We start from the raw sequence: 26,714 nt of genomic DNA, 5'->3' as shown, positions 1-26,714 counted from the left end.
AAGTTTGCCCCCTAACCACAAAGGCAGACTGTCTGGTAAAATATGAAGAATAGCAAAGAATACTGAGCACATCACAGATGTTGACACACATGAATCCTTAAAATTCAGAAAGAATTATTATTCTCACTAGGTGCACTAGAGAGGACACAAGATTGACTCTATCACACCCAAGCTCCAGTTGCTCCTCTAAATATTATTCTCTCTGTGCCATTCCATACCCAGGGGCATAGGGGCATTTACTGGACAAGTAAGGAGGTGGAACTTTTCAACTCTGGGGTAATTTTTCTGGTTTGTAAATGCATATAAATCAGTTTCTCAGTTACCTACACCAAAAAGCAAACACATAATCAATCAAACAGTTAATAGTAACAAGACAAGTGTGCACTGACATTCTTGTGGCTGCTACTTTTGTTATCTTTATATTTTTATTCTGGCTTTGGTTTTCTTTCACTGTAGTGTAAGGGGATAGAGCTAGTTATAGTCAGTGATTGTACTTCCATGGTACTAAATTATATTCTACCCAATGTTTAATTGTGTACTTTACAGGCAGAGAAGATCTTTGCCATTTTAGGTTCCAAAGGGATGGGGGAATCTGTGTGTATGTTTATGTCATGTCCATTATGTCCAGTCCTGTGTGTCCTCTCACATAGGGTACACTCAGTAAGTGCTCATTGACTGACTGAATGTTTTTTGTTTAAACTGCTCCTTTTATTTTAAAAATCTATTTCTAACAGAATGCTTCTCTTTAAAAGATAATTTCTGCAAAAAGGAGTCATATATTGAGAAAGTGAGAAAGCAAATAGGAAACATAAGGAGATAGAGGGGTTCTCATGGTAACAGTATAGTTCTTTTTAAAGTTTTATTATTATTTTTTTAAGATTTTATTTTTTTGACAGAGAGAGAGATCACAAGTAGGCAGAGAGGCAGGCAGAGGGAGAGGGGGAAAGCAGGCTCCCTGCTGAGCAGAGAGCCAGATGCAGGGCTCGATCCCAGGACCCTGGGACCATGACCTGAGCCGAAGGCAGAGGCTTAAGCCACTGAGCCACCCAGGCGTCCCAACAGTACAGTTCTAATATACATTCAGGGCAAGGGGTCTTCCTTATACCTCATTATGTCCTGGGGACACAGCATAAAGTACAAGTCATGGAAGGAGCAAACGCCTTTTGACAAGAGTAGTGGTGATTATGGTGATGGAGACACAGCTGAAATTCAGAATTATGATGAATTCTGTGTGTACTCTTTCAAAAAATAAAAACAAAAGCAAACATAAAAATTAAGATATGGATCTCAAAGGAAACGTTTATCTTGAGTGGGAATATAGGATGTAACTTTTGTTATGGATGGCTATCTATCTACTTAGAAATCTAAAAAAGGCATCTTTGTCTCTATCATAAATGGATTTAGTCAGAATGAATAATTACTCCTACTACCTTGAGGCAGTATGAGGAGGAGGCTGGATGTTTGGAATCAGGTTTATCAACTTTGTCTGCTCTTGGCTATGGACTTCGTCACAGTATGAGAAATCCCATTCTCCCACCTGATCTTTGCAGGCTTTCATTCACTTACTGGCACTAGAGAGAATTTTTATTAATAGTAGCTGTGAATGGACAAGAGTTATAAAAATTTAAAGCACAGGGGAAATTTTCATCCATCACTGAAAACAAGTTGATTTCAGGTATGAAAATAGACAACATATTATCTGGGTTATAGATAATCTGGGTCATAACAGATCACATAACTTTAGTTGGCTGTGATAAAACTAATAAACTTAGGGCACCTGGGTGGCTCAGTGGGTTAAAGCCTCTGCCTTTGGCTCAGGTCATGATCCCAGGGTCCTGGGATCAGGCCCCACATTGGGCTCTCTGCTCCGCAGGGAGCCTGCTTTCTCCTCTCTCTCTCTCTCTGCTTGCCTCTTTGCCTACTGGTGATCTCTGTCTGTCAAATAAATAAATAAAATCTTTAAAAAAAGAAAAAAAGACCCGATTTTGTGCTCCGTTGCTCCGCCGCTCGCCGGGAGCCGGCCCCTCCCCCCGCGGTCTATCTTCCCATCGCTTTGGATTCACTTCTCTGCCAGTCCTACCTTGCAGAAAGTGGTTGATTTTCTGTTTCTAGAGTTGCTGTTCTTCTTCTCTTTGATCTCCCATTGGATTTGTAGGTGTTTGTAATCTTTAGATAAGCTATCTAGCTGATCTCCCGCTACCTGAAGTAGTCTCAGCCTGCTACTTCTCCACCATCTTGACTCCTCCCCTCTCCTGATATATTTTTGATTGCTGATTCCAGATTCTATTCCCGACTCCAGACCAGTCATTTGGAAGAGCACTAACAAGATCAATTTGGGAAACATTCTGCTTGAAGTAAAGACTATGGCCTCAGCTGTAATGGGATATCTAGCCACTGCATTTCTTGAAAGTCATAGTGATGATAAAGTGAAACCATTTCTGAGCTAAGGGTGACATTAAAAACATTGCATCACCATTATGACAGAAGCACTGGCCAATCAGAATGTAAATGCTGGAGTAGCATCCTGGGAAACTCCTGGTGTGCCAGCCAGCACTCCATTCTTGTGAGATCATAAGAGGTTCTGCAGGAGGCATCATAATGGAAGGAGTGGAGGGGTCACACTGATGGACTAGTGTCAGCAGTTAATACATAATGAAAGAAGTATGTTTTACTATTTTAACAAGCAGAGTGGTTTTTCTGGTATATGGAAGTTGAATATGAGCCCTATGCTTGGCTCAAGCATCTCTAGAATAGTGGTTCTCAAAGTGTGGTCTAAGGATACCCGAGGGTTCTTGAGATATTTTTAGGAGATCCATAGGTCCTCCCTTTTCCAATGGCATGTTTATGTGGAGTTAGATTTTCTTCATATAATGAAACCAAAGAGAATATTGCACCAGGTTGAATGCTGATGCAGATACACATCTGGTCATCTTTTATTGTCAGACATTCAAGTGATTTGCAAAAATGTAAAAGAGTGCTATTATCAAAAAATTATCTTTGAAAGATACAATTTTTCCATAAAAATATTTTTGTTAACATGGGATGGCTTTATTGTTTTTTGATGAACTAAGAAGATAAAAAGATACGGAGACCAAAGAGTTTGTGGATTGCTGCATCAGGAAATGAAATGATGAGAACTGTAGAGCACTGGGAAAGAGAGGCCTAACAGCCCCAATCCCTGATTGCTCTACTTAGAGTTTTGGTTGTCACTTGAGGGATTAGTTAATGACTTTAAAATATCCCTGTGTATTTCACTTATGCAAAAATATGTCCAGCAACATATATTTGTATTTCAGAACCTTACTAATTTACACTACTTTATGTGTATAAAGTTTTCAGTACTGGATTTTTTTTTGGGGGGGGTAAAGAAATATATTTCACTATGTTAAAAGAACTGTTATCAAAATGACACTCAGAAGAAAATAGCTTTACAGAATAAATTAAAATTTTAATTAGCTTATCAATTGTCATGTGTAGGTACTTCTTTGTTTGTTTTAAAGATTTTATTTATTTATTTGACAGAGAGAGATCACAAGTAGGCAAAGAGGCAGACAGAGAGGAGGAAGCAGGCTTCCTGCAGAGCAGAGAGCCCGATGCAAGACTGGGTCCCAGGATCCTGAGATCATGACCTGAGCCGAAGGCAAAGGCTTAAACCACTGAGCCACCCAGGCGCCCAATACTTCTAAGATATTTAAACGTTTCAGGATAAATACTTTCTTTCTTTTTTTTTTTTTTTTACCTGACTTTCATGGGAGAGGTAGAGAAAACATGAGCCTCATTCTGTAGTATTATCCCAAATACTGAAGCAACAGAATAGAAATTATCATCTTACATTCTATCTAAGTCAACAGTGATTCAAAGGTTTACCATTACTTTATATAACAACAAAATAAAAACAAAAACAAAACAAAACCAAAAAACCCAAAAAGCAAAAAAGAAAACAAAATGAAACCAACAAGCAAACAAACAAGTAAAAAACACCCAAAATTATCTTCTAGAGTTGGGATGCCAAAGGGCTACAAAGAAAATGGAAAACAAGACCATCCATCAGAAATGGACTTCAAGGGAATATCCATGTCTCAGTCTTAATACTGCGTGAAGGAAGGGTACAGAGAAAATCTCTCCTGAGAATCTGACCCATGGTCTCTGCTTTCGTTAGTGTTTCAATTCATGCAGCCAGTGTGGTCAAAGACCTTAAACAGAGAATGTAGGAAGTGTCCCCAGGTGACTAATAGGAGCAAATGCAAATTGTCTTGTAATAATGCCATTGCTTATAAAAGGAGAACCAATTTCAGTAGTGTTAAAATGTCAAAAAACAACCATGAAAACATGTGTTTTAGAAATGATGAAATACAGTAATTAGAATTTCCTGGTATATAAAAATTAATTAAATATTGCCTACATAGGAATAATTTGCATTATGCCATACTTTATCAACCATGCTGATATAATTTCTCTAGCAATCACAAAGCAAGGGGAATAGAAGCAAAAATATATATTATGATGGACACACAGAGTTATGCAACATTCAGAGTATCTACACTTAAGACCACAATCAAGATGTAAAAATTAACATGCTTATCTCAAAATCAAGCTGACAAGCGTATGTTTAGTGCATGCTACTTGTTTTCCTAATTTCTTTCCTCTGAATGTGTCTACACACTTGGAATACATTTTTATGGGTCACAGATAAATTTATGAAGGTCCCTTGATTTTCACAGTTCAATAGGAAAATGTAGAACTCTTAAACAGCAACTTTTGAAAACAGAGACTAGGAATATATATTTAAAACCTATATTTAAACTACAAGATGCTCTGGGTGTTAAACTTGACTCCACAATGCTTCCGTGGCAATAGTATACATGTTCTTTACCATGACATCAACCTAAAGCCTTAGATTTATATGAGGTAGCAAAGTGGCAGCTCTGTCTACATTTCTCATGTTTATTGGTTCAGTTCCTAAGAAATGTAGATTCAAGTACAGTGTCTTGCTGAAGCTGGCATCCCTTTTGTGGATATGATAATTCAGGTTCTTAGGGGGACAGGAACTGGGGTTTTGGTCATCACTGCCAAGTCAACTAATTGACTGTCAAGGCTTCTTGGTGATGGTTTATGATCCAGAAATCTCTCTCACCAGTGAGCATTTGACCCAATAGCATTTTAAAAGATCAAATGAGTCTTTCTAGACTACAGATATTTGATATGGGATGGATGTCATAATGAGTACTGTCAGAAATCAGCTGTCTTTTGGAGGCAATGGGGCTAATTGTTGGTCACTAACCTCTACCTAAAACACAGGGGTCATTCCATTTCCCTTCCTTTTTTAACATAACACAGATAGCCTTTCTATAGTTGAAGTATCCAAACATTCCTTTTTCATTAGTTTCAAGTGTTCAGTGGTGATTCTCTTCTTTATGTCTTAAAATAATGAGTTATAGATTATACAATACTTGAACGTAACTATATACTTTAAGGGTTTTGAGACCTGCATGGAAATACTCAAGACAGACAACAGTGTTAGAAACTAAAAACTGGCTAAAGGTTTTGGTGAGAAAATCCCCACCCTCTTCCTTCCTTACAACTGTGAATGCTGCATCGAGTGGGATGCCTCTTAAATGAGAAATGGATGAAGTAGGTGCTTTGAATAGAAATACAAAATAAAGCTCTTCTGTTGAAATTATGGCTTTGGTACAAAATAGCATTTATTCAAGTCATTCAAGCAACTCTATTCCATTTCACAAAGAATAAAAAGACCTCTTAGAAGCCCAGATACCTTTTCCTTGTCTTCTTACAATAAAAATAACCAAAAGGAAATCATTCCCAAGGGTCATTGGATACATAAGCTTGCTTTTCTACTTCTTTGTGTTAAGAGTGTAAATGGATAATTAACTGCTCAATACCTTTTTTTATTGTGAAAAACAAAATCCTGTGTATATAAACTTTTTTCCCTCTTTCTTGACCAACAGAAAATGTCATATTTTATACTGATATATATATATATATATATATATATATATATAAAATACATATCAACACATTTATGAACAAATGGGAAAATGCATACATACACATATATGAGCAAGTAGACTATCTCAAAGGTAGAATAAAATAAATCTAAATTTGTGTTTTTTCCCAAACACAAACATTGATTTCACTATTGATTTCACTGAAAATATAGCTACCCACAATTAAGGATCAATTCTTTCAGTGAGTGTATATTGGGTTAAGATTTGGTTAAAGACAGAGAATTTATTATAGAATAGAACTGAGGTCAATTTTGAAGTCCTACACTCCTCCTCAAGTCATTTTATCTTGAGTACATTAACATAGGCCTACTCATTTGTCCCCTTCAAAGCCATGTAATTTTCTACAGGACTCGAATTCATCAGGGTCCCAAATGTCTGTCTTGCCACCCTTCTGAGGGATGTCCACTGCTATGTTTCTGAGCAAAAGTCAGTCAGGACTCACCTCTCCTTCCCTGGGCCAAGGCCTTCCATTCTGGGTGTATTTGCTTTGATTCTGTCGCTTCTTTTGTCCTCCATCAGCAAATTTGCACAGTAAAGGCTCACTAGGGGCTGGGAAGATAAGAAACCAATTCTATATTAGCAAATACCCCTAAAAACAAGTGATTTTTGAGTCACAGTAGTGCTTTGTAAGGCTTATCTTTTGAAGTTTTCTTGCTTCTGGAGAGATAGTTGGCCCCCTTTTAGTCTCAATTATGTTGGCTGCTATTCTATCTAACTGGGCTTCAAAAAAGTACTGGTAGACCATAAAAGAATACAAAAAATATTGTTGAAAAAAAAAATCAGTTGAAGCAGAAAGTGAACTTGCCTTAAAAATAAAGAGGGGAATGTTGACTCCTTCCTGTTATATCAATGCTAAAAACCAGATGATGGGTCCAAAATGGAGTCACTTATACTAAGCTCCATGTCACCAAATCGAGACCTAACTTAATTATAGTTTTGGCTCTCCCAGAAATGGAATTTTAAACCAATCAATCAGGAGTCACTGATAAGCATTAGTGAGGTAATTGACCTGATAGACCCCTGCCATCCCTAAAGAAAAGGGACTTCGCCACAACCAATCCAATTTTTGCTACTATAACTTTCTTATTCCCACTCTCTTCTGCTGCAGAAGCCTCCCATCTGCACAGGTTCTCAGAGCTCCTCTCTACCTGTTAGAGGAGAGGCTGCTGGACTCACAAATCCTTGAATAAAGCCAATAAGATCTTTAAAAAGTACCCATTGAATTTTGCTTTTTCATATTAGAAACATATTCATAACCAGTATTTGTGTGTAGATAAATATTTCCCCCTCAAAGTAACTATGTTTCACAGTAGAAACTGTAGGGTTCTATTTGGAAAGAGATCCTTAGGAGTTGCCTTCTAAAAAGGGAGCCATTTTGCTAATTACAACCAAATCAGTTTTTTTTTTCTCATTAACCTCTGCAATTTCAAAACGGCTAGAAGTTGATTGTCTACTGAACCCCTTTCTCTCCAATTTCCCAGTGAAATCTAGTCAGTATCTCAGGGAGAACAATTATTTGAATATCAAATGAGCCCACATGATAAAATATAGTCAAAGGATATGGCTCTAAGAAAAGAATCCTGGACTGGGGGGGAATGTGGTCCTGGGTGACTTAAGTTAACTTAGATAATCTTTTAAAACACAACAAGGAGAAATTTATTCTTTGAGAACTGATGCCCCCTCCACATCCCTACTTGACTAAAAAAAATTGCTGCTTGTGATTACCACAAATATATTTAAAAATGAATGAATAAAAAGAAAGCCATATGGTTTAAAAAACTTGGTCAATGTCTTAAATGGCTAGGAGGATTTTTTTGCTATTATTTGCTTGGATAAAACAAATATTGATTTGTAAGTTTATAATCTGAAAATTAAAGTCAACCCCTCCCTCTCCCAACCCCCTGGGAAAATGTGTTCTTCTGAAGATTGATTGTATTAATGGTTGAAGAGGAACAAAACATACCCCTCAAAAAAATAACTCTTTGGCATAAGGATTAATTTAGCCTGATTATTTTTAAGAAACAACAGATAGAGGAAAAGCTCTGAAAACTGACCAGAAGTTACCCTTTTGTTAGAGACATTTACACTTATAAGGGAAATCTCTATTTGTAACAGTATCTCCCTTTTTGTATCTGGAAGAAAAGAATACTCTAAATCTCAAGAAATTTTTATCTATCAGTAAAGATAAAAGGACTTAAATCTATGCAACAACCTTACGCTTGTTTACTGTGCTTTTTTTTGTAATCTCCTCTAACTGGCCTCCCTGCTCCCTCCCCAACACCTTTTGTCTTCAGCTGAAGACCATATTGAAGATGGTGACGGTGACTGGGGCTATTTCAGGGAGTTACTAGGTTTTCCTGGGTATCTCCATACAAGAGGCATATATGTTATTAAACTTCTGTTTGTTTTTTTCTTCTGTTCATATGTTTTTATTGGGGGGTGGGGGGACTTAGCCAAGAACTTAGAAAGGTAGAAGGAAAATTATTTTAATTCTTTATCCCTCCTTCTATCTTTGCCTTTTGCCATGCAGTATTGTTGAGTTCTCCGAATCTTGGTCTGATCCCATGTGAACTGCTCTAGCCAATGAAATGTTAGCAAATGAGGCACAAGCAGAACACTGAAGTGTTTTTAAGCATTGAGTTTTGCTTCTTTTGCTTCTCTGCAGAGCCACATGAATATCTCAGCCCAGCCTGTGGAAGGATGAGATACAAGTGTAGAGGAGTCATCCCTACTATCAGAGCCAAGGCCAAAGTAGATCATCCAATGACTACGACCCTGACATGTGAGTGAGCTCAACTAAAATCATCAGAGATACACAGATAAACATGCAGTTGACCACAGACCAGGTGAGTTCAATAAAGATGATCCCACAAACATGTAAGCTAAATGAATCTTCATTGTTTCATATCAATAAAATTTTGCAATTGACACGTAATATTATAACCTTAATAGATAACTGCTATCGTTTTCCCCAACACCTATTCCTCCCCATATCCACTCCAGCAAGGTTGCTTATGTTCACTAACCTGGATAATGCAAAAGAAAAAAAAAAAAAGATTATGGAATTCATGAGATTTTCAATTGTCTCCAAAATCAATAGTGGAAAAAGAAATGAGTGGGTAACCACAAATAAATATTTGAAAATCATTTAGCTTTAAGTGGCAGTAGTATTTACTCAACCCTTTTATTCTTTATTAGCAGCAGAATTCTATTGACCAATATTGAAGGAAATACTGACTCAAACAGACAGAAGGTCGGAATTGGCTAGGTGGAATGAAATATAAAATGTCTTGCCTCCCTATGGAGAAGGCATGTGGGAATATGTAACTCATCCTGGCACATAACTCAACCAATGTCATTCCTCACAGAGCACAAGTGCTTCTCAACTGTCTGTTTTTGGGAGCCTCCAACTTCAGTGACTTTGGTGAAGCCACAGAAATCACACAAAGGAAAGGCTGAATCATGAAGTGTCTGCAGACAGGAGCTGCCATCACACTGAAGTAGTCTAAATTCTTTCTCCAGATGAAAAACTGAAAGGATAAATGCAATCAAGGATCCTGAAACTCTACACTAAAGAAAATTTCCTGTGAGACTCCAAAAGCATATATAAGTATGTGCCTATAGTGAGGAATGATTTATATATATATCATATATATCATCATACATACATCATCATTCCTCACTATAGGATATTTTCTCTCTTGATATTTTAAAAATTCAAGGTATATTCACTCATTCGAACGGGATGGTCATGCTGACATGTGAGTTTATAACTGGCAATAGTACAAATTTCTCACAAAAGGCAAATAAATCTAGAAATATCTTAAATTTCCTACTGTTAAAAAAATGTAGATTCTACCTTTTATGTTTCTTGGGATAATAACTTTCATGAGTCATACTTTCTACTATCTGAGGCAGGATTCTCTTTATTGTCTCCTAAAACAGATTCTTTTAGAGAACATCATATACTGATTCTAATAGTCTAGGATATGATAATGACTTTGCTTGAAGTCGTTCCTTGTTTCTGTAGGCTCTGACACTTAGTTTGGGTGCATTTCGGTGTCTAGCAGTCTGCTTCCTGGCTCCCTGACTTACTAACTACAAGACACCAGACACCTTTTAAATTTTTTTTAATATTTCTGTGACTCATTTCCCTCATGTATGAGTTGAGGATAATAATATCACCTACCTCAGACAGCTGTTGTGAGGATTAAATAAATTCATGTGTGAAAAGTGTTTAAAACAGTATATGGTACATAAATGATTATTAAATCCACATTAGCCACAACTATCATTATTGCCTAGCATCTTTATTAGCCACTGCCCATACATCAGCTGTAAAACCTAGTTACTTGGCAGAGTCAGAGTTCAGAGTGTTCAATCAACTGGGTTATTGTTCCTCAGTTCTGTCCCACTCTAACTCCATAGCTGGTTTGGCCACAGAACTTGCAACTGACTCAGTGCAAGTGCAACTGACTCATTGCAATTGAACAGTGAAAAGATTTGCTCATTGAGAGGATCTGCATTTCCAAGATGGTCTTGCTGACTGCAGCTTGTCGTTGGACCTTCCGGCCGTTCCCCTCCTGAATCTTCACCAAAGTTCGACTTCTAATATTCTGAGTAGGATACAAGTCATGTTCTCTTATGTATCTTAACACTCCATTGCCTACCCTGAATGCTCCCTGTTCCTTTTTCTGTTGTGTTTTCAAAAAATTATTCTTACTACTATTTTTTGTTATTTAATTGCTAGAGATCTATTGGCTATTTAAATCCAGCAAATCTGTATTTTACTACTAAGGTAAGTACAGTGCTATCTACACATTGTAGGCAAGCAAAATTCACCACCCCAAAATGTGTCTCTTTGACATGTATACACACACACAGACACACACACACACACATACATTTAAAGACTTTCTTGGTGAACTCTTGGACACTATGGAATCAGGGGGACAGCACTGACAAGAAAAGAAAGGCTTAGAATGAATCATTAGCTTTAGGATTTCTTCTACCTACTGGCACAGAGAAATTTTATAGAAGCTTCTTTGAAACAAATATTACCAAATCACAATATTTTAGCTTGCTAAGGATCAATTATACATAGACTATGAGATTCTGGCTTGTAGACCTACCTTGAATTTTTCATTATTGAAAAGGGAACTTTTAAAACAATATTTTTAACACTAAGAGAAACTTAAAAAGCCATAGGGAAAGACTTTCTTGGAAACTTTCAACTGAGATGCCTTTGTGAGTTGTGTTTGACAGTGTCTTAGAGGTTCCAAATCTTAGCCAACCTAGTATTCGAAGATCTGCTTCATAAGTTGTTAGACTACAGATGTTGGTAATGACTTATTTATATTTATTGACATCGCTATGTTGAAATATCTGCTGTCACTTTATTGATTTGAAGATGATTATGATGGGAAAGCAGGGTCACAAAATTTTTATTAAATGAAGTAAAAAATACAATTCCAGAAACACATTTTTAAATGTATAATTAAAAAAGGATGGAATATCTGTAATATTTTCCTTGAATTTAGGCATGTAATTATGATTGTTAGTTTCCTGGGGAGTTTGGAGGTGGATTTCATTGAGTAAGAGCAAACAGTGACTTAGATGAATTAAGATTTATATAATCTTCTAGTTCTCAGGTGATTTCTAAATACCTACAAGATAAAACCCAAACCCTGACATTAGAAGAGAAGAATCTGTTCCCTTGATCTCATCTTTAGCCAGACTCCTCCCACTCCTGTGCCTAAAGTCCCCTCATGTCTAAATGCCTTTTCTCATGCTTGGAATTTCCCTTCCCAGCTTTCCCTCCTCGGCCTCCCCCATACACCACCTCCACCTGGCAGACTATTAATCAGCCTTCAGAATGCAGCTCAAATCCATGTTCTTTGGAAAGCATTCCTTGACTCTACTTCACCTCATTTCAAAGAGGAATTACCTAGTGCTTACTTGGCTGACTTTCCTAGGTTGAATGCTGTTTTTGTTAAGTCTTTCAACAGTAGCAATTAATGTCCACACTTGAGTTTGAAAGTGATTGTAACAAAGAATGAAGTTTATATATATGCATATATGCATGTGTGCACACATGTGTGTGCATATTGTTAACAGCATTTTGCACATAGGTGCAAAATAATAATAAATAATACTTGAAAGTGATGCTACTCAAAGTGTGGTCCAAGGACAGGCATCAATGGGATCCATACTTGGGAGCACTTGGGGACGTGTTAGAAACGCAGAATCTGGGCCCTTCCCCAGATCTATCCAATCAAACTCTGCATTTGAACCAGATCCTCAGGTGATTCTTCTGAACACATCACTGATTGGATTGTGACTGCCTCTTTAACAGAGGAAGTAGGAATAGATCTTAGATGTTCAACATGAATCCTCTGAATAATGAGATAATTTCAGTAGCACACAAATATTATATTGTCTACAATTTCCTTATTGCAGTATTATGCTACCAATTAATTTTGTCTAGTCTCTTTTCACAGTAGTTAAAATATAGACTAAATGAAGAAGAGGCCTTTGTGGAAGTGAGATGCAGTTATAAGCCACAGATTGTAATGCGCTAGAAGACATTATGGTCTATCATGAAAATGAAGAGTATTTAAAATATAATTATAACAATGCATGGCAATAAAGTTGCATGGTAATTATGAAGGAGTAATTACTGTTTGTTTGCTTGGTGCAGTATTTCTAGCCTTCCAAAGTGTATTAAACATGAACATCCAATGCATGAACCGATAAGATAACCTTATGGCTTACAGGATTTGCTGTTTTAAACAAACAAAACAACACCACTTATTTTACCTAGCACAATTAATGTAAAATTTTTTTATTTTTATTTGAAACTTAATTTATTCTTCTCTTCCCTTGTGGTTTGATGGCTTTCTTGAAAGTTGCGCTTGGGTTCCTTTCTCTTTCTTTTTTGTAAACCTATTTTAAAACAGTTTTTTACCATGGTTACCATGAGGTTCATATATAACATCTAATGCATATAGTAGTCTATATTTAGTTGATAGTTACTTAAGTTTGAACCCATACTAAGAGTACTAAATTTTTACTCCCTCACCATGTTTTAGGTATATGAATGCATAATTTACATCCTTTTATTTTGTGAATTCCTTGACTGATTTTTGTAGATATAACTGATTTTACTGTTTTTTTTTTTTTATTTCTACTATATTGGTTTTACAAGTGATTAATCTACTGCTTTTATTATACATTTGCATTTACCTCTGAAATTCTTTCCATTCGTAATGGTCTTATTCCCAATTATGGCCTTTTCTTTCCACTAATTTCCCTTTAAGATTTCTTGGAAGCCTGGTTTAGTGGTGGAGGGCACATGAAACATTCCCCAGAGTAGATAAAGTGTTGGGCCACAAAACAAGTCTCAATAAATTCAAACAGACTGAAATCATATCATGCCTCCTTTCTAGCCACAACAGTGTGAAACTCGAAATCAATCACAAGAAAGAATCTGGAAGAACACAAATATATGGAAGCTAAATCACGTGCTACTACACAATGAATGGCCAACAAAAAAATTGAAAGAGGTAATTTAAAAAATACATGGGAACAAATGAAGATGAAAACACTATGGTCCAAGATATTTGGGACTTAGCAAAATTTGTTCTAAGATGGGAGTATATCGCAATCCAGGCCTACCTCGAGATGCAAGAAAAATCTCAAACAACCTAACTTTATACCTCAAGGAGCTATAAATAGAACAAACAAAGCATAAAGTCAATAGAAAGAAGGGAATAATAAAGATGAGCGTAGAAATAAATGATATAGAGACTAAAAAACCAAAAGAACAGATCACTGAAACCAAGAGCTGAGAAAACACAATCAACAGAAACTTAACATGACTTCGGTTTTATGATTCACTAATAATGTTTACTAACATCATATTCTACAAGTAGATAACACTTTTAGCTTCTAAATATTAATAGAATTCCTGCTGTCCCTTAGCGAAGTGAACATTTTCAATTTTTAGCATTCAGTTTATTTAAACTCTTCAGGTATTTATAATGGATTGTGGTGACAGTCTTTTAAAATATCTCTTCTTACCATAACTTACAGGTCTGGTAGTTTAAATACTAAATTTAAAAATTCCTCACCTCAGAGAGATTATAAATTTTACTTCAGGAAACAAAAAGTGAAGGGTGGGAGAAGCAGAGTGGAAATGATAAGCTAATGACAAGAGAAGCAGTTTATTGGAGGTGAGCTTTTAAAATCTGGGACTGAGTGAAAGAATGAGATAAAAGAATTAAAAAGAAAGAATTCCAAGCACTAAGTTAAATATAAAATTTAATCTAGAAACTATTTTCCTATTAAATGGGTGGACATGGATCCGTTCTCAATTAAAAAAAGAAAAAGGAACAATTCCTGTGATAGTCAGGGTGCCTTGTATATTAAAAAGTGGTTTCATAGTAGAGAATTAAAAAATGATACTAAGGGGCTCCTGGGGGCCTCAGTTGTTTAAGAATCTGCCTTTGGCTCAGGTCGTGATCCCGGGGTTCTCTGATCAAGCCCCGCATCAGGATCCTTGCTCAGGGAGGGAAGTCACAGCCTAGAAGAGGAGAAAGACAAGCAAAAGAAAACTTCTAGCAGCTTTCAGTGGATACCATAATAGGAATATGGATAGGTAATTTGAAAGCATAAAAGAGATGTCATTCTCTAGCACTATAGACACAGAATGTCCTCTAGCTCAGAAATCACATTCATTACCATAGAGTTGTAGAAAATCACATGTCACAGGCATGACTCCCCCCATGCTGACTGCTAGATAGTGAATGAGCACATGAAGGACTAATACCAAGTTTTATCTAGTCTAACTAAAAACAGGCTTTTATTAAATGTTTAGCAAATGACTATATGATCAATGAGATGAACATAATGACAGGATTTAGTTGAAATACTTTTAGAACACCTGAGGTCATAGAGATCTTAAGTTGAAAACTGGTAGCTTTCCAACAATAAATAAGAACTTCCAGCATTTGCCTTAATTCTCCACAATCCTTAAGCTTCCTGCTGTCTTATACCTGACCGACAATCCTCATTTTCTCTCAGATGCAAAAAGCATCATTACTCTAGAATGATTTGGAATAAAGAACAATGATGTAAAAATGATAGATGTGTCTTTCTAAATTACCCTGTGTTAGGCGTCTGGGTGGCTCAGTTGGTTAAGCATCTGACTCTTGATTTCAGCTCAGGTCATGATCTCAGGGTCATGAAATTGAGCCCCATGCCAGGTTCCAGCTGGAGTTTAAGATTCATTCTCTCCTTCCTTCTCCCTCTGCCCCTCCCTGTGCAAGCCATCTTCAATCTCTCTCTCTCTCTCTCAACTAAATAAATAAATAAATAACTCTGTGTCAAAAGCCATGTCCTTAATTTTCATGACTAATTCCAAAATACTTGTTGTTATATCCAGGAAAGTTTCACAGTGTCCTCTCATTTGTCTGCAAAAGATTTGTTACTTTCTCTCTCCTACATATGCCCTATACATGATCGACTTTGTGTGCATATATGTATGTATGCATTTCTAACTCTGTACATGTTTATATACCTCTATCTCAATCATCTTTGTAGATGTAGAGCAAGCAAGTCCCAAATTTAAATTACAATTTACACGGCAAACACTACTTTAAGCTTATAACACAGTATTATTATATTTTGGAGTTAGAAAGCCTTTTACGTATGAGAAAGTGGGCTGTTTGGTTACATTTCCTTTCCAACATCTTGTTTACCATTTAATTACATTTTGTGGACTATAATAAGTTAATTGTAGTTATTTGGACAGTTCTTAGTTGAAATAGACTGGAAGGCATATAGCCTCTGTTATCTGATCTTAAAATTTATTTAATTCAAACCTTTTATTTTGCCAATAAGGAAAATAAAAATTCAATGAATTGTCAGCTAATTTGTGGTAGCTGGTGGCAAAGTCACACCCAGAATCATGTTCTCTGGATTTCTAATCAAACATTCTCTGACTGCTTATTTTCTACCTTCCTTACCATCGGAGGTAAAAGGAAATGAGTTTCAAGCAGTTCTTATGACTGACTTCATAATTTGGGGATGGAACAAAAAGACTGAATATTCATTAAAATATGATTACAATGGTTCTCTACCCACAGGCTACAGTTACAACTGAATGCTAAGTAACAAATAGGTTCTCCTAAGATGATTTACACTGCCATCCTCATAGCAGTTTGTTTTAACAGAAAAACAAATCACATGGGTTATATTTACAAGTGTCAGACACATCTTTATTCCTATCATTTAGGCCAAAATGAGCACAGAAATATAAACCAAAAAGGTAGAAATAAATAAAAAGTTAATAAAACTTAAATGAAGTGTGATTTGCAGGTGCATTTCCAATTTTATCCCTCAGGAATGGATTAATGTTTATACTAGTTTCAAATATAATTCTCTACAAGGCAGAACAACCTTACAGAAGAGGAAAATGCCCCACAGTGATAATAAAAGCAGAGAATAGCTGTTTGCCTGGACATATGACAGAGAAAATCATTTTTTGATAAGTTATATTATGGCCTAAGTAATTATCTCAAGTTCACCTCTCTGTTTTATGTATTAAAACACTGTCTTTTTCTGTGTTTGTAATAATTCTCTGCTAATTCTTCTCATATAGGGAGAGATTACTTTTAGAAGAAAAACCAAGCCCCATAAGGGGAATAAATTAGATGAGAAAGTTAATGTTTCATGTAGATGGGACACAGAGTATATCTTTGAAGGTTAAATTTGGTTCATTTTATAAGGAATATGACTAAAACATTATCTATGCTGAATGAACACAGTGTTTTGACACCAAGAAAGTAAAATGTATCATCACTTCCATAAAAGCATCAACTTGCTTACCTACAATGGACTTACATACTCAAATTCCAGTTGGGGACCCTCCTGTAGTTGGAGGACAAGCCATTAAGGGAAAGGTTTCCAAGATAAAGAAACAAGAGAATCTTATTTATTGACCATGATGAGCCATATCTGATCTTGCCTCATATTTCCGTATTTCCATGGCACTGTACTTGACTCTGACAGAGTTCTTTGCATACTGTATGCAATATATTATATGCTCAGTGTAACAATGCACTTTTAGAAAGAGGTACAAAGAAGAAAAAATATAGATATAATCTCAAAGTACAGACACCCCTTTGGTACTTTAAATGAATAAACACATTAACAGAAGAAACATTATAAAGTAGTAAATTCAAACTATACAAAGGTTAAAAATTCAAAAGAGCGCCAAGACCTCTTCTTAACTCCCCCACTCCCCCACTCCTTTTTTTTTTTTTTTTAATAATTCTTTCCAGGGAAGTACATAAATATATATCTACTAATCCACTCGTTCTGGGGTTTTTTGTTTGTTTTGTTTTGTTCCGTTTTTCAGTTCCAAAGGGGGTACTATTGCTCAGCATGTTGGTTTTGTTGTTTGTGTACCTTAATTATGCATGAAGAGCTTTCCATATTAGTACATATTACCCTTCTGAAATGCTGCTCAGTATTGTAACATAATTATCATGCACCATAATTTGTAAATGTCCATCAATAGGGGACCAGCTAAATCTCATTAAATTTCCATAATGCATTTCCATGTTCTTTCTACTATTATGAGAATTTAATTTGATTGAAGTCAGGAGCTGGGTCTATTCACCTTTGCTGAGCATCCACCCCAGTGGTCTCACAAAGAGTCTGAAGATCACACACATTTCATTTTCTGTTGATCAAATTATTAAATAAATGCAGACAGACAAGATAACTTCTTGAAATTCCTTACATTAATGAAATTTTAAAGGACTGAAGAGTGAGGACACAACCTTTTCCTCTTTTAAGAGAGCATAGAGTCTCATCATTTCCATGTTTAAATATAACCAGTCAGCCTACAGGAAAAAGAAACACACACACACACACACACACACACACACACACACACACACACACACACACAAAAGAAAGAATTCCAAGTCTTAATCCCAGGTGTAATTCCAGTTTCGTGTGGATCTCAGGTCAACTGCCCTAGGGGAAAAAAAAAAAAAAAAAAAAAAAATGGAAGGGAAAAGGTAGGAAGGAATCTGATAATGAAAAACATCGGGATTCTTCCCGGTATCCACTTACGATCCCCCACCAAGGAAGGAAACACTTATGCGCCCCCAAACTGAACTCAAACTCAGGTCAAGAAAACATATCTCAATTTCCCACATGCTGTTCCTAAGCATATATTTCCTGTGCTAGAGACGGAGAGAATTCCCAAATGCAATGAACTGCGTTAGCAGAAATAAATATAATCCAGTTTCAAAGTGAAAGCTGTATATTACACCGTAGGTATCAGTTAACAAGGCCAGAGGCATCAGCTGGGACGAAAACCTCACCTTCAGCAGGTGAAGGATTTACAGCGGAAATGGCTTGGGACTGAACTTTTTCTAAGGAGTCGGGCGAGGCACTGAAATTGTGGTAATTTTCAGAGTGCTTTCATGTAGACTGAATCACTTACTAATCAATATTAAACAAATGTAATCCAGATGTAAGAAACTGAGCTTTTCAAAAAGGCGTTAAGGACCACACATGTTGTAAACATCTATGGATAAGTCAGGCTAAAGTGTTATAAAAAATGAATACAGAATGTGGCAGCCTCTCCTCTGGAGAAGTTCAGGACAAAAACAATGCATACAAAGGGTTCTAAAGTAGAATATCTGTTTGTTCTTCTTAAGGATACAAAGGGATAAAACTGCTTAGGATGAGACTACCCCAGGGGAAGGTGGGGGTTACTGTCCAAAATTAATTTTTCTTAGATGGTACCAATTCTTCTATTGGGACTGAACATTAAAAGTACCTATGAACTGCTTATAGATCTTTCTAAAATGCAATCTTTATCCTGTCCATTCCCCACAGGTCTGCCTATCGATAAAGCCCAAGCTCTCTAGCACAAAACAACATCTAACTTCGTGACCTAAATAAATACATTTCCATATTCACAGGACTGCTCCAAAAAAGGCTGAGACCTTTCCCATATTTCCAGATTTGCTTATACTGCCCCTTCTGACTGGATGGTCTTCCCTCTCTTCCCAATTAATCACTTTCAAAGAATCCTTCCTGATCTTTTTTCACATGCCCCAAGTTCTCATAGAGAAAACTCACCATTAGTTAACTGTTTAATACATTCATTCAACTTATTCCTTCACCTTTGTCATTCAAAATTAACTTGAAACATAGTGCTATCTACCAGGTCTTGTGCAATGCATGAAAGATTTAAGTGGGAATAAAATGGACACAGTTCTAGTTCTTAAAAGAATTCATTCTGATGTCAAAGTAGGCATTAAACAAGTAATAAATCAATCTCTTCCTCTATGCATTCACCATGCAGACCTCTAATTTGGCATGTGTAAGATACCTCAGCTCACTCATGTTTACCTGTCTTTCTCTGCTAATTCTAGGACCTCCTGAGAGTAGGATTTCTGCATCATTCACCTTTATATTCCAAAATCACAATCTTGTTCCTGGAACAGAGCAAATTACATGCACAGAGACACATGCACACACACACACAATTTTAGTAAGCTTGCTTGTTTTGCTTTTTCTTATGCAGAAGTCACCCTGGAAACTGTCCTACGGCTTAACAGTGGCAGAGCACATTGTCTCAGCTGAACACACCAAGACTGCACTTTAATCCAGTTAGGCAGCAGATACATCTGTCAAGTTTTTAAAATATTGCTACATAAAGTCTCTGAATTTCTTGATAATGCATTTATTTTTTTAATATTTTATTTATTTGACACAGAAAGAGAGAGAGATCGCAAGTAGGCAGAGAGGCAGGCATAGAGAGAAGGAGGAGTAGGCTTCCTGCTGAGCAAAGAGCCTGATGTGGGGCTCGAACCCAGGACCCTGAGATCATGACCTGGGCCCAATGCAGAGGCTTAACCTACTGAGCCACCCAGGTGCCCCTGCATTTATTTACTTTTTTTAAAGACTGTATTTATTTATTTGAGAAAGTGAGAGAGAGTGTGCACCACAAGTGGGTGGGGTGAGGGGAACAGAAGGACAAGCAGGCTCCCCGCTGAGCGCAGGTCCCTGTGTAGGGCTCCAAGCAGAGCTTCGTGCAGGGCTCAATTCCAGGACCCTGGGATATTAACTGAGCCAAATTCAGATGCTTAACTGACTGAGCCACCCAGGCATCCCTCTTGATAATGCATTTAATATTTAATAAGTCTGTAAAGGCTTTCTTAGCTGAAGTAGGCACTGGAAAACTTTTCCCTGTTGGTTGTGGATCACTGCAAATTTGTCTAGTCACTACTTAGACATACTCTAAGTAATTGCAGTTTGGTAATACATCCATTTTTACCTAAAAATAATAATAATCGGGGCACCTGGGTGGCTCAGTGGGTCAAAACCTCTGCCTTCAGCTTGGGTCATCATCCTGGGGTCCTAGGATGGAGCCCCGCATCGGGCTCTCTGCTCAGCGGGGAGCTTGCTTCCCTTCCTCTCTCTCTGCCTGCCTCTCTGCCTACTTGTGATCTCTGTCATATAAATAAATAAAATCTTTAAAAAAATCATAATCAAAGAAGTAAATATTTTGCACTGAACATGGCATGTATTTGCTAGGCATGATGATTAGATACCAAATATGTAGAAGTCACCCACCAGGTATCTCCTGAAAGGAAAAAGTCATGTTGATGTAGTTCTCCCAAACTGAGGATAGTGGAAGGAAGTATTTATAGGATCCTTTTGCTGATAATGGCTTTTATTTGCATCTCTCAGTTTTACCATTTATTCATTGTAAAATTTGGGACCTGCCACTTAAAATCTATGGAACTTACTTATCAGTTGTCATTGCCCCTAAATTATGGGATTGCATAACTTCACATTCAGCACTTAACCCCAAACCTGGTTTATAGTAGCATATAGTAAATGTTTGTTGAATGAATAAAAGACTGGGAGTAATTATGTGAGCATTATGTAAGATAGGCAGAGGAATCGTTTTTATGAACTATGAAGCACACAAAATAAGTGGTAGATATTATTAATGTTGTTGGGGCACATATAAAAATGTTACTTATAGAACCATTATCCTGGAGAAGTGCCTTCCTTTTGTTCCCCCCATAGAAATAGTATGGTCAATTGAAAATAAGACTTGAAACTCAGCAGGCATCACAGTGATGAATTTCAGAAGTGATGAGAGTTCAAAGGTTCTATTTTAGACTTTATAAAACCTAAAGTGGTAAGAAAGAGAGCTTTCTTTTTATATGGATTATGATCTGTTTTACCAGGGGTCAACTTTGTGAAAGGACTTCAATACGCTGCATTACTATAAAACACTCTGCTTTGTTTCTCTCTTGTAGACAAAGCCCATGAGACAACCTGTCAAATTTGCCAGAAGATATAAAGGACAAAGTACCACCATTCTTTACTTTTTCCATTTCGGATGCTCTTAAAGAAAGTTAAGTAACATGAAGCCAACATCTGTCTTTCTTTAAGAACGAAATGAGTGAAATGAAATAACCCCCTTACTAGATTTGGCAAACTGCTTCTAACTTGGTATTGGGTTTATCACATTGTAATGTAGTGAAGACCTTTGAGGTCTTCAGAGTAGAGAGGTCTCCAAAAGGGGGATCCTATCTAGAATCAGTCACGTGGTTGTTCACTTGGGAAGTTGCTTCTAAAGCAGAACATCCATACCTAAAATCAATTACCTTGTCCCTCAAATGGGAAGCTGGTTGTGAGAAGCCTGGTTTTAGGTGGTCAGGAGGGAGAATCCTCCCTTTTTTCCCCCCAAAATATGAAAACAGATATATCAGAATATCCTCCTAATTAGTAGATATAAAAGTATAAAGAAAGTAAATTGCAACTTAATTTATGCAATTAATGATGCAAACCATAGGTTCTAAAGGACAGATGAACTTTTGTAAAGTGAATTATACAGTTAACAATTTTGAAGTGAAGATTTCTATGTCCTTGCCGTTCTGCTAAATGCTTTAGTGCATTATCACCTTTATTCCCTCAAATAACCTGTTTTTGAGTTGAAACCATTTTGAGAGGAAAAAGTAAAGATCAGAGAGTTAGGTGAATTAGGCAACTATACACAGCTAATAAATGTCAGACTCTGGATTTAATCCCAGGTCTTTGATATTCTACTGTTCATTGCATATAGCTTCCTGTATCATATTATCCCCTCTTCCTTATTTCTTATCACAATTATCATGATCTTAATGGCGTATAGTTTTTTTCTCAACAGTAAGGGAAGAACATTAAGAACATTCATTCGTTCAATAATCATTGATCAAGCACTTATAATGCACCAGACATTATTCTGATCCTGCAGAACTAGACGAGTGAACAAAATGAAGTCCCCACTGTCACCGCTGTAGTAAAGAGAGACATCTAATAAATACATAAATTTGTAAATATGATATTATTGGCACTAAGCACTGAGAAAAAAATAGCCAAGGTGATGTAAGGGGCAGCAAGTGACAGGAAATGGAGTGGCATTTTTGTTATTAGTAATTTTTAAAGATCTAGACAAAGACCTAAATGAAAAGAAGGAAAAAGCTGTAGAGACGTGTAGAACAAGAGTGTTCGAAGAGAAGTGGCAGAGTACAAATAGCCTGAGGTGGGTATGTGCACTTGACTCATTGGAAAAATGACAATGAAGTATGGGATCCAAGTGAAGAAGGGGAAAGCAATAGGAGAGGAGATCTGAAAGCTTTCGGGTTCCAAACTTGACCTCTTTTGTGGCAGAATAAAAAAGGATTTGCCATCTTTAGAGGTTAGCAGGGTGGCAACAGGGAGCCTCAGGAGGAAGATATATCTCATGAGATGAAAATCAAGATTCAAGGTCTAGCTGTCCCTAGTTATGGAGATGCTTCCATTGCCAAATATTTAGTTTTATTTCTTTATAAATCCCACTATGGAATAAATGTTTTCATTTTTAAATGAGAGTGCTGAAGGATGGGCTGTCTAAGAAACTTCATTCAAAGAATCAATGAAAATCACCCTCCTTCCATCTGGCTCCCAATTCTCTAAAGACAATGGGGAGCAGGATAGAAATTTCCTTCAGTTAGCTCCAAAGGAGTCCAGAAAAGTAGAAATAATATAATCTCAAAGGAACCAGAGTTACAATGGCAGAGAGGATGGAAGTGGAAAGATAAGAAGACGTTCCTTTGTGGGCATTCATTCTTGTACCTTCGGTGAGCACTAGCCAAAAAAAGTAGGTCAAACGTTTAATTTATGAACGATTATGTAGCATGAATAAAGCTGGTCTCCTTCATGGTCCAGTCTCAGCATAGAATCAAGTGCAAAGACAAATAATTAAGAAATTTTAAAAAGCAATGCAAGTCTACCTTATGATCTTAAGAAAATAGCAGAAATATCCCATTAATAATTCCTTCTCCCCAACCCTTTTCAGTTTTTATGGATAACCCATCTGCCCCAAGACTTTCTCAGTCTTCACAGATGCCTGTTTTGCCCTTTCCCATTCTTAGATTATCTAGGATCTAATCTTATTTCTTGTTAGTACTTACCTGAAAGAGAATGCTGCTAGTCTGCCCCAGGTCCTACCAAACTTTCAGTTCTGCCTATGTATTACCTTTATCAATATAACAAAAATTAGATATATAAAATATTCTCTGGGAAGCAGAGGAGGAATAAAGGTTGCAAGTAGTCAGGAACTCACATTTTTTTCCTCCCCAGCATAACTGGTATGTTTACTGATAATCCCTCCAGTGTCTGAGCTGCTACCTCTAGATCCTTAAATTAAATGGAATAAATGATTTTTTTTATTATTAAATAGGTAGAATTCACTGTAACTTAGCATTGTTATGACAATGGTCATCAAAATGGAAATGTAGTATAAATTGCTTCCTGCTTAAAATTTCATATATATATGCTCACAGGATCTTTGTTGGGTTTGTTCTTTTAATATAATTAGACCTTTCCAATTTCTTTAATAATGGCACAGTTTTATATATATATATATGAATTTAAAAGAGAATTTGCAGCATCACCTAATGAACCCAAATGCTCTGACAAAACAATTCCTACACTGACCTATTTTTCAATGTGAAACACGCACCTACACATGTTCCTTTAGTGGCAGGGGTAAAATGATTCTTGGAGGTGTGTGTGTGTGTGTTTGCGCGCGCGCACGCATGTGCGTGCACACACGTTTATATGTAAAAGATTATTTTTAAAAAGAAGAGATTGGAGTATATTCCTCATCTACTTAGATCTGTATTATCAGACAAAAGAATATTGAATAGCTCTAAAAGGCTGCAAATATATTAACCATCACAAAACTATCTTTTGGGATTTTTTTTGAGCAAATATAAATGGTTCCAATTACACTCCCAGGAGTACATTCCATCACTCACAATTTGAAATTGAAAAATGTCCTAGAATTATAGTATTTCTTTCCCTTAATCATCACTTAGGTTTTAGATTTTCCTCATGCATTTCTGAGTCTGACTTATCAATGGCATAAAATCCTCAAAAGTTTGTCTAAACAAAACAAAACACCCAAACTACTCAACCATTCCTATACACTTATTTTCATCTATTATTTATTTAAAAATCACTTCTCTTTGTGAACATTTTCAAACACATTCAGAAGTAGAGAGAAAAGTACTAAAATCCCCATATTCCCTTCACCCAGTGTCAATAGTTATAACAATTATTTATAGCATACCAATATGGTTTCATCTAACATTCCTGCCCCCTTCTTTTTTATGGGGGCGTGGCAAAGTGTTTTTTTAGGCAATTCACAGCATATAGGGAGGCTTTCACATAAAAGCCCAAGATAGTACTTTAGGTCCCAGTACTTTCCTTGGACTTCCTTGTTGGACTTTCTAAGTTCAATAGTTCTGGAACCTATCCCTGATCATATCTAAAGCCATTATAACTAGATACATCAGCTTAAAAAAAAAAGATAAAATAGATACCTCTAAGCTGCTAGAAAATATGAGTTATAACAGAGTAAGGCAGCACTGCGACAATGTAAATGGCATAGTTCAGAAAATATAAACCCTTGAACAAAGTGACTGTGGCATATGGATGAAGATGCAGTGAATGCATTCCTGATGGCCTATCCATGTGCTCTGGCTATCTGCTGTGTAGACGTGTAGACCTCACATAGCTGTCTTTGGAGGGAAGGAATTCTGTGAGGTCTCCTTTTCCTCTCTTCTTGAATGATCATCAGCAACTAAGAAACAATACTTTTGGCCCCTCCATCACAGTCATTGGGAGGCATCAAGGAAGAAGGGGAACAAAGAGCCGGCTCTTCTGTATTGAGAACAGGTGTCCTGGCACTCCACAAAACATGAGGGGGAAAGCTACATCCTACCGTGTGGATTTACAGTGTGTTATTTAAAACACAAAACTAAAGTGGTCCAGATTTATCCCATTTACTGGACTTAACAGAATGACTAGTCTGACTGCTCCATGAGAAAAAGAATTTTAAATGAGTCACTGATACCTCACTTTACTAGCATTATGGCACTGGTCCAAGACTTAATATAGAAAATTATAGATCCTGGCCCTGGGTAATCTCCGCCCATAATAACAGGCCATCAGCTGCCAAAACAAGGGCTTTGTGTGCTGAAATTGGAACTCTGACCCTGAGATACAATGTCATAACTAGCAAGCACAAAGAAAAGATTCCAACTTACAGAAGTTATATATCAATAAACACAAATCAGACTATTTCTCCACACAGTGTGTATCTTGTACAACATTATATTTTACATCAGGGAAGGTAAGCCCCTCTGTTCAATACAAACTACATTATTACACACGATTGAAAAGATAAAAGGCGGGTTTAATTCATCATCTTAAATGGCTTCATCCATTTCTCTCTCCAAAGCAGGCTTTCCCCAAGATTGTGTCAGGTAAGAACTTCCCTGAAATGACAAATGTATTTGCCCTATGCTACTTGTTATCATGTATGTCATACAATATGGCCACTTGTATCTCTCATTTTTTTCCTGGGTACAACATCAGATGGGCATGGAAATGGTAGACTACACCACACCACTTAACTGACTCAAAATTCCAACCTGGTGGGAAAAAATAGTTCTTTTTAAAATAAAAAAGCTACATAAACCTATTATAAGTAAAGGCTACTCCTTCTTCCTGACTAATTAATTTATTCGGACCCTGAAGGAATCCTCAATTGAAAATAAATTTTCTGTTTCTGATTCTATAGTAAAGTTTTTTTTTGCCCAGGGGCACCTGCATGGCTCAGTGGGTTAAGCCTCTGCCTTCAGCTCAGGTCATGATCTCAGGGTCCTGGGATCGAGCCCCGCATTGGGCTCTCTGCTCAGCAGGGAGCCTGCTTTCCCCCCTCCCTCTCTGCCTGCCTCTTTGCCTACTCTATCTCTATCAAATAAATAGAATCTTAAAAAAAAATTTAAATAAAAATAAAAAGGTTTTTTTGCCTGTATTGATAAGTCTATTTTTTATAAATTATATCAACTGTTTCCTTAGAGGGCATTTATGAACTTCTGAAGTAAGCTCTAAACTTTCTTATAACAGGGCACAGGAGGGAAAGATACTGATTCATTCCATTACCAAATTGCACTCATAACACATTCAGAAATAAATATAATCCTAAATTAATCTTGTTATGTTATTTGAAAGGCCAAATATTTGCATATAAATGACAGCCAGTCA

At 36.7% G+C, this 26,714-nt stretch overlaps 1 protein-coding gene across 9 annotated transcripts in view; it reads right to left on the bottom strand.

Moving 5' to 3' along the window:
* Nucleotides 1–26,714, bottom strand: part of RBMS3 (RNA binding motif single stranded interacting protein 3) — a 1,359,637-nt gene that overhangs the window by 130,636 nt on the left and 1,202,287 nt on the right. For all 9 annotated transcript variants that reach the window (XM_047738838.1, XM_047738869.1, XM_047738849.1 and 6 more), the window contains one exon: nucleotides 6,469–6,575. In XM_047738838.1, coding sequence (XP_047594794.1) covers nucleotides 6,469–6,575 — 107 coding nt within the window. The remainder of the gene's footprint in view (nucleotides 1–6,468; nucleotides 6,576–26,714) is intronic.

The sequence above is a fragment of the Lutra lutra genome, chromosome 1, assembly GCF_902655055.1.
Source record: "Lutra lutra chromosome 1, mLutLut1.2, whole genome shotgun sequence".
Classification (NCBI taxonomy): Eukaryota; Metazoa; Chordata; class Mammalia; order Carnivora; family Mustelidae; genus Lutra; species Lutra lutra.
Note: the sequence above shows the minus strand (reverse complement) of the source record. Positions and strands in the feature narration are given on the sequence as shown.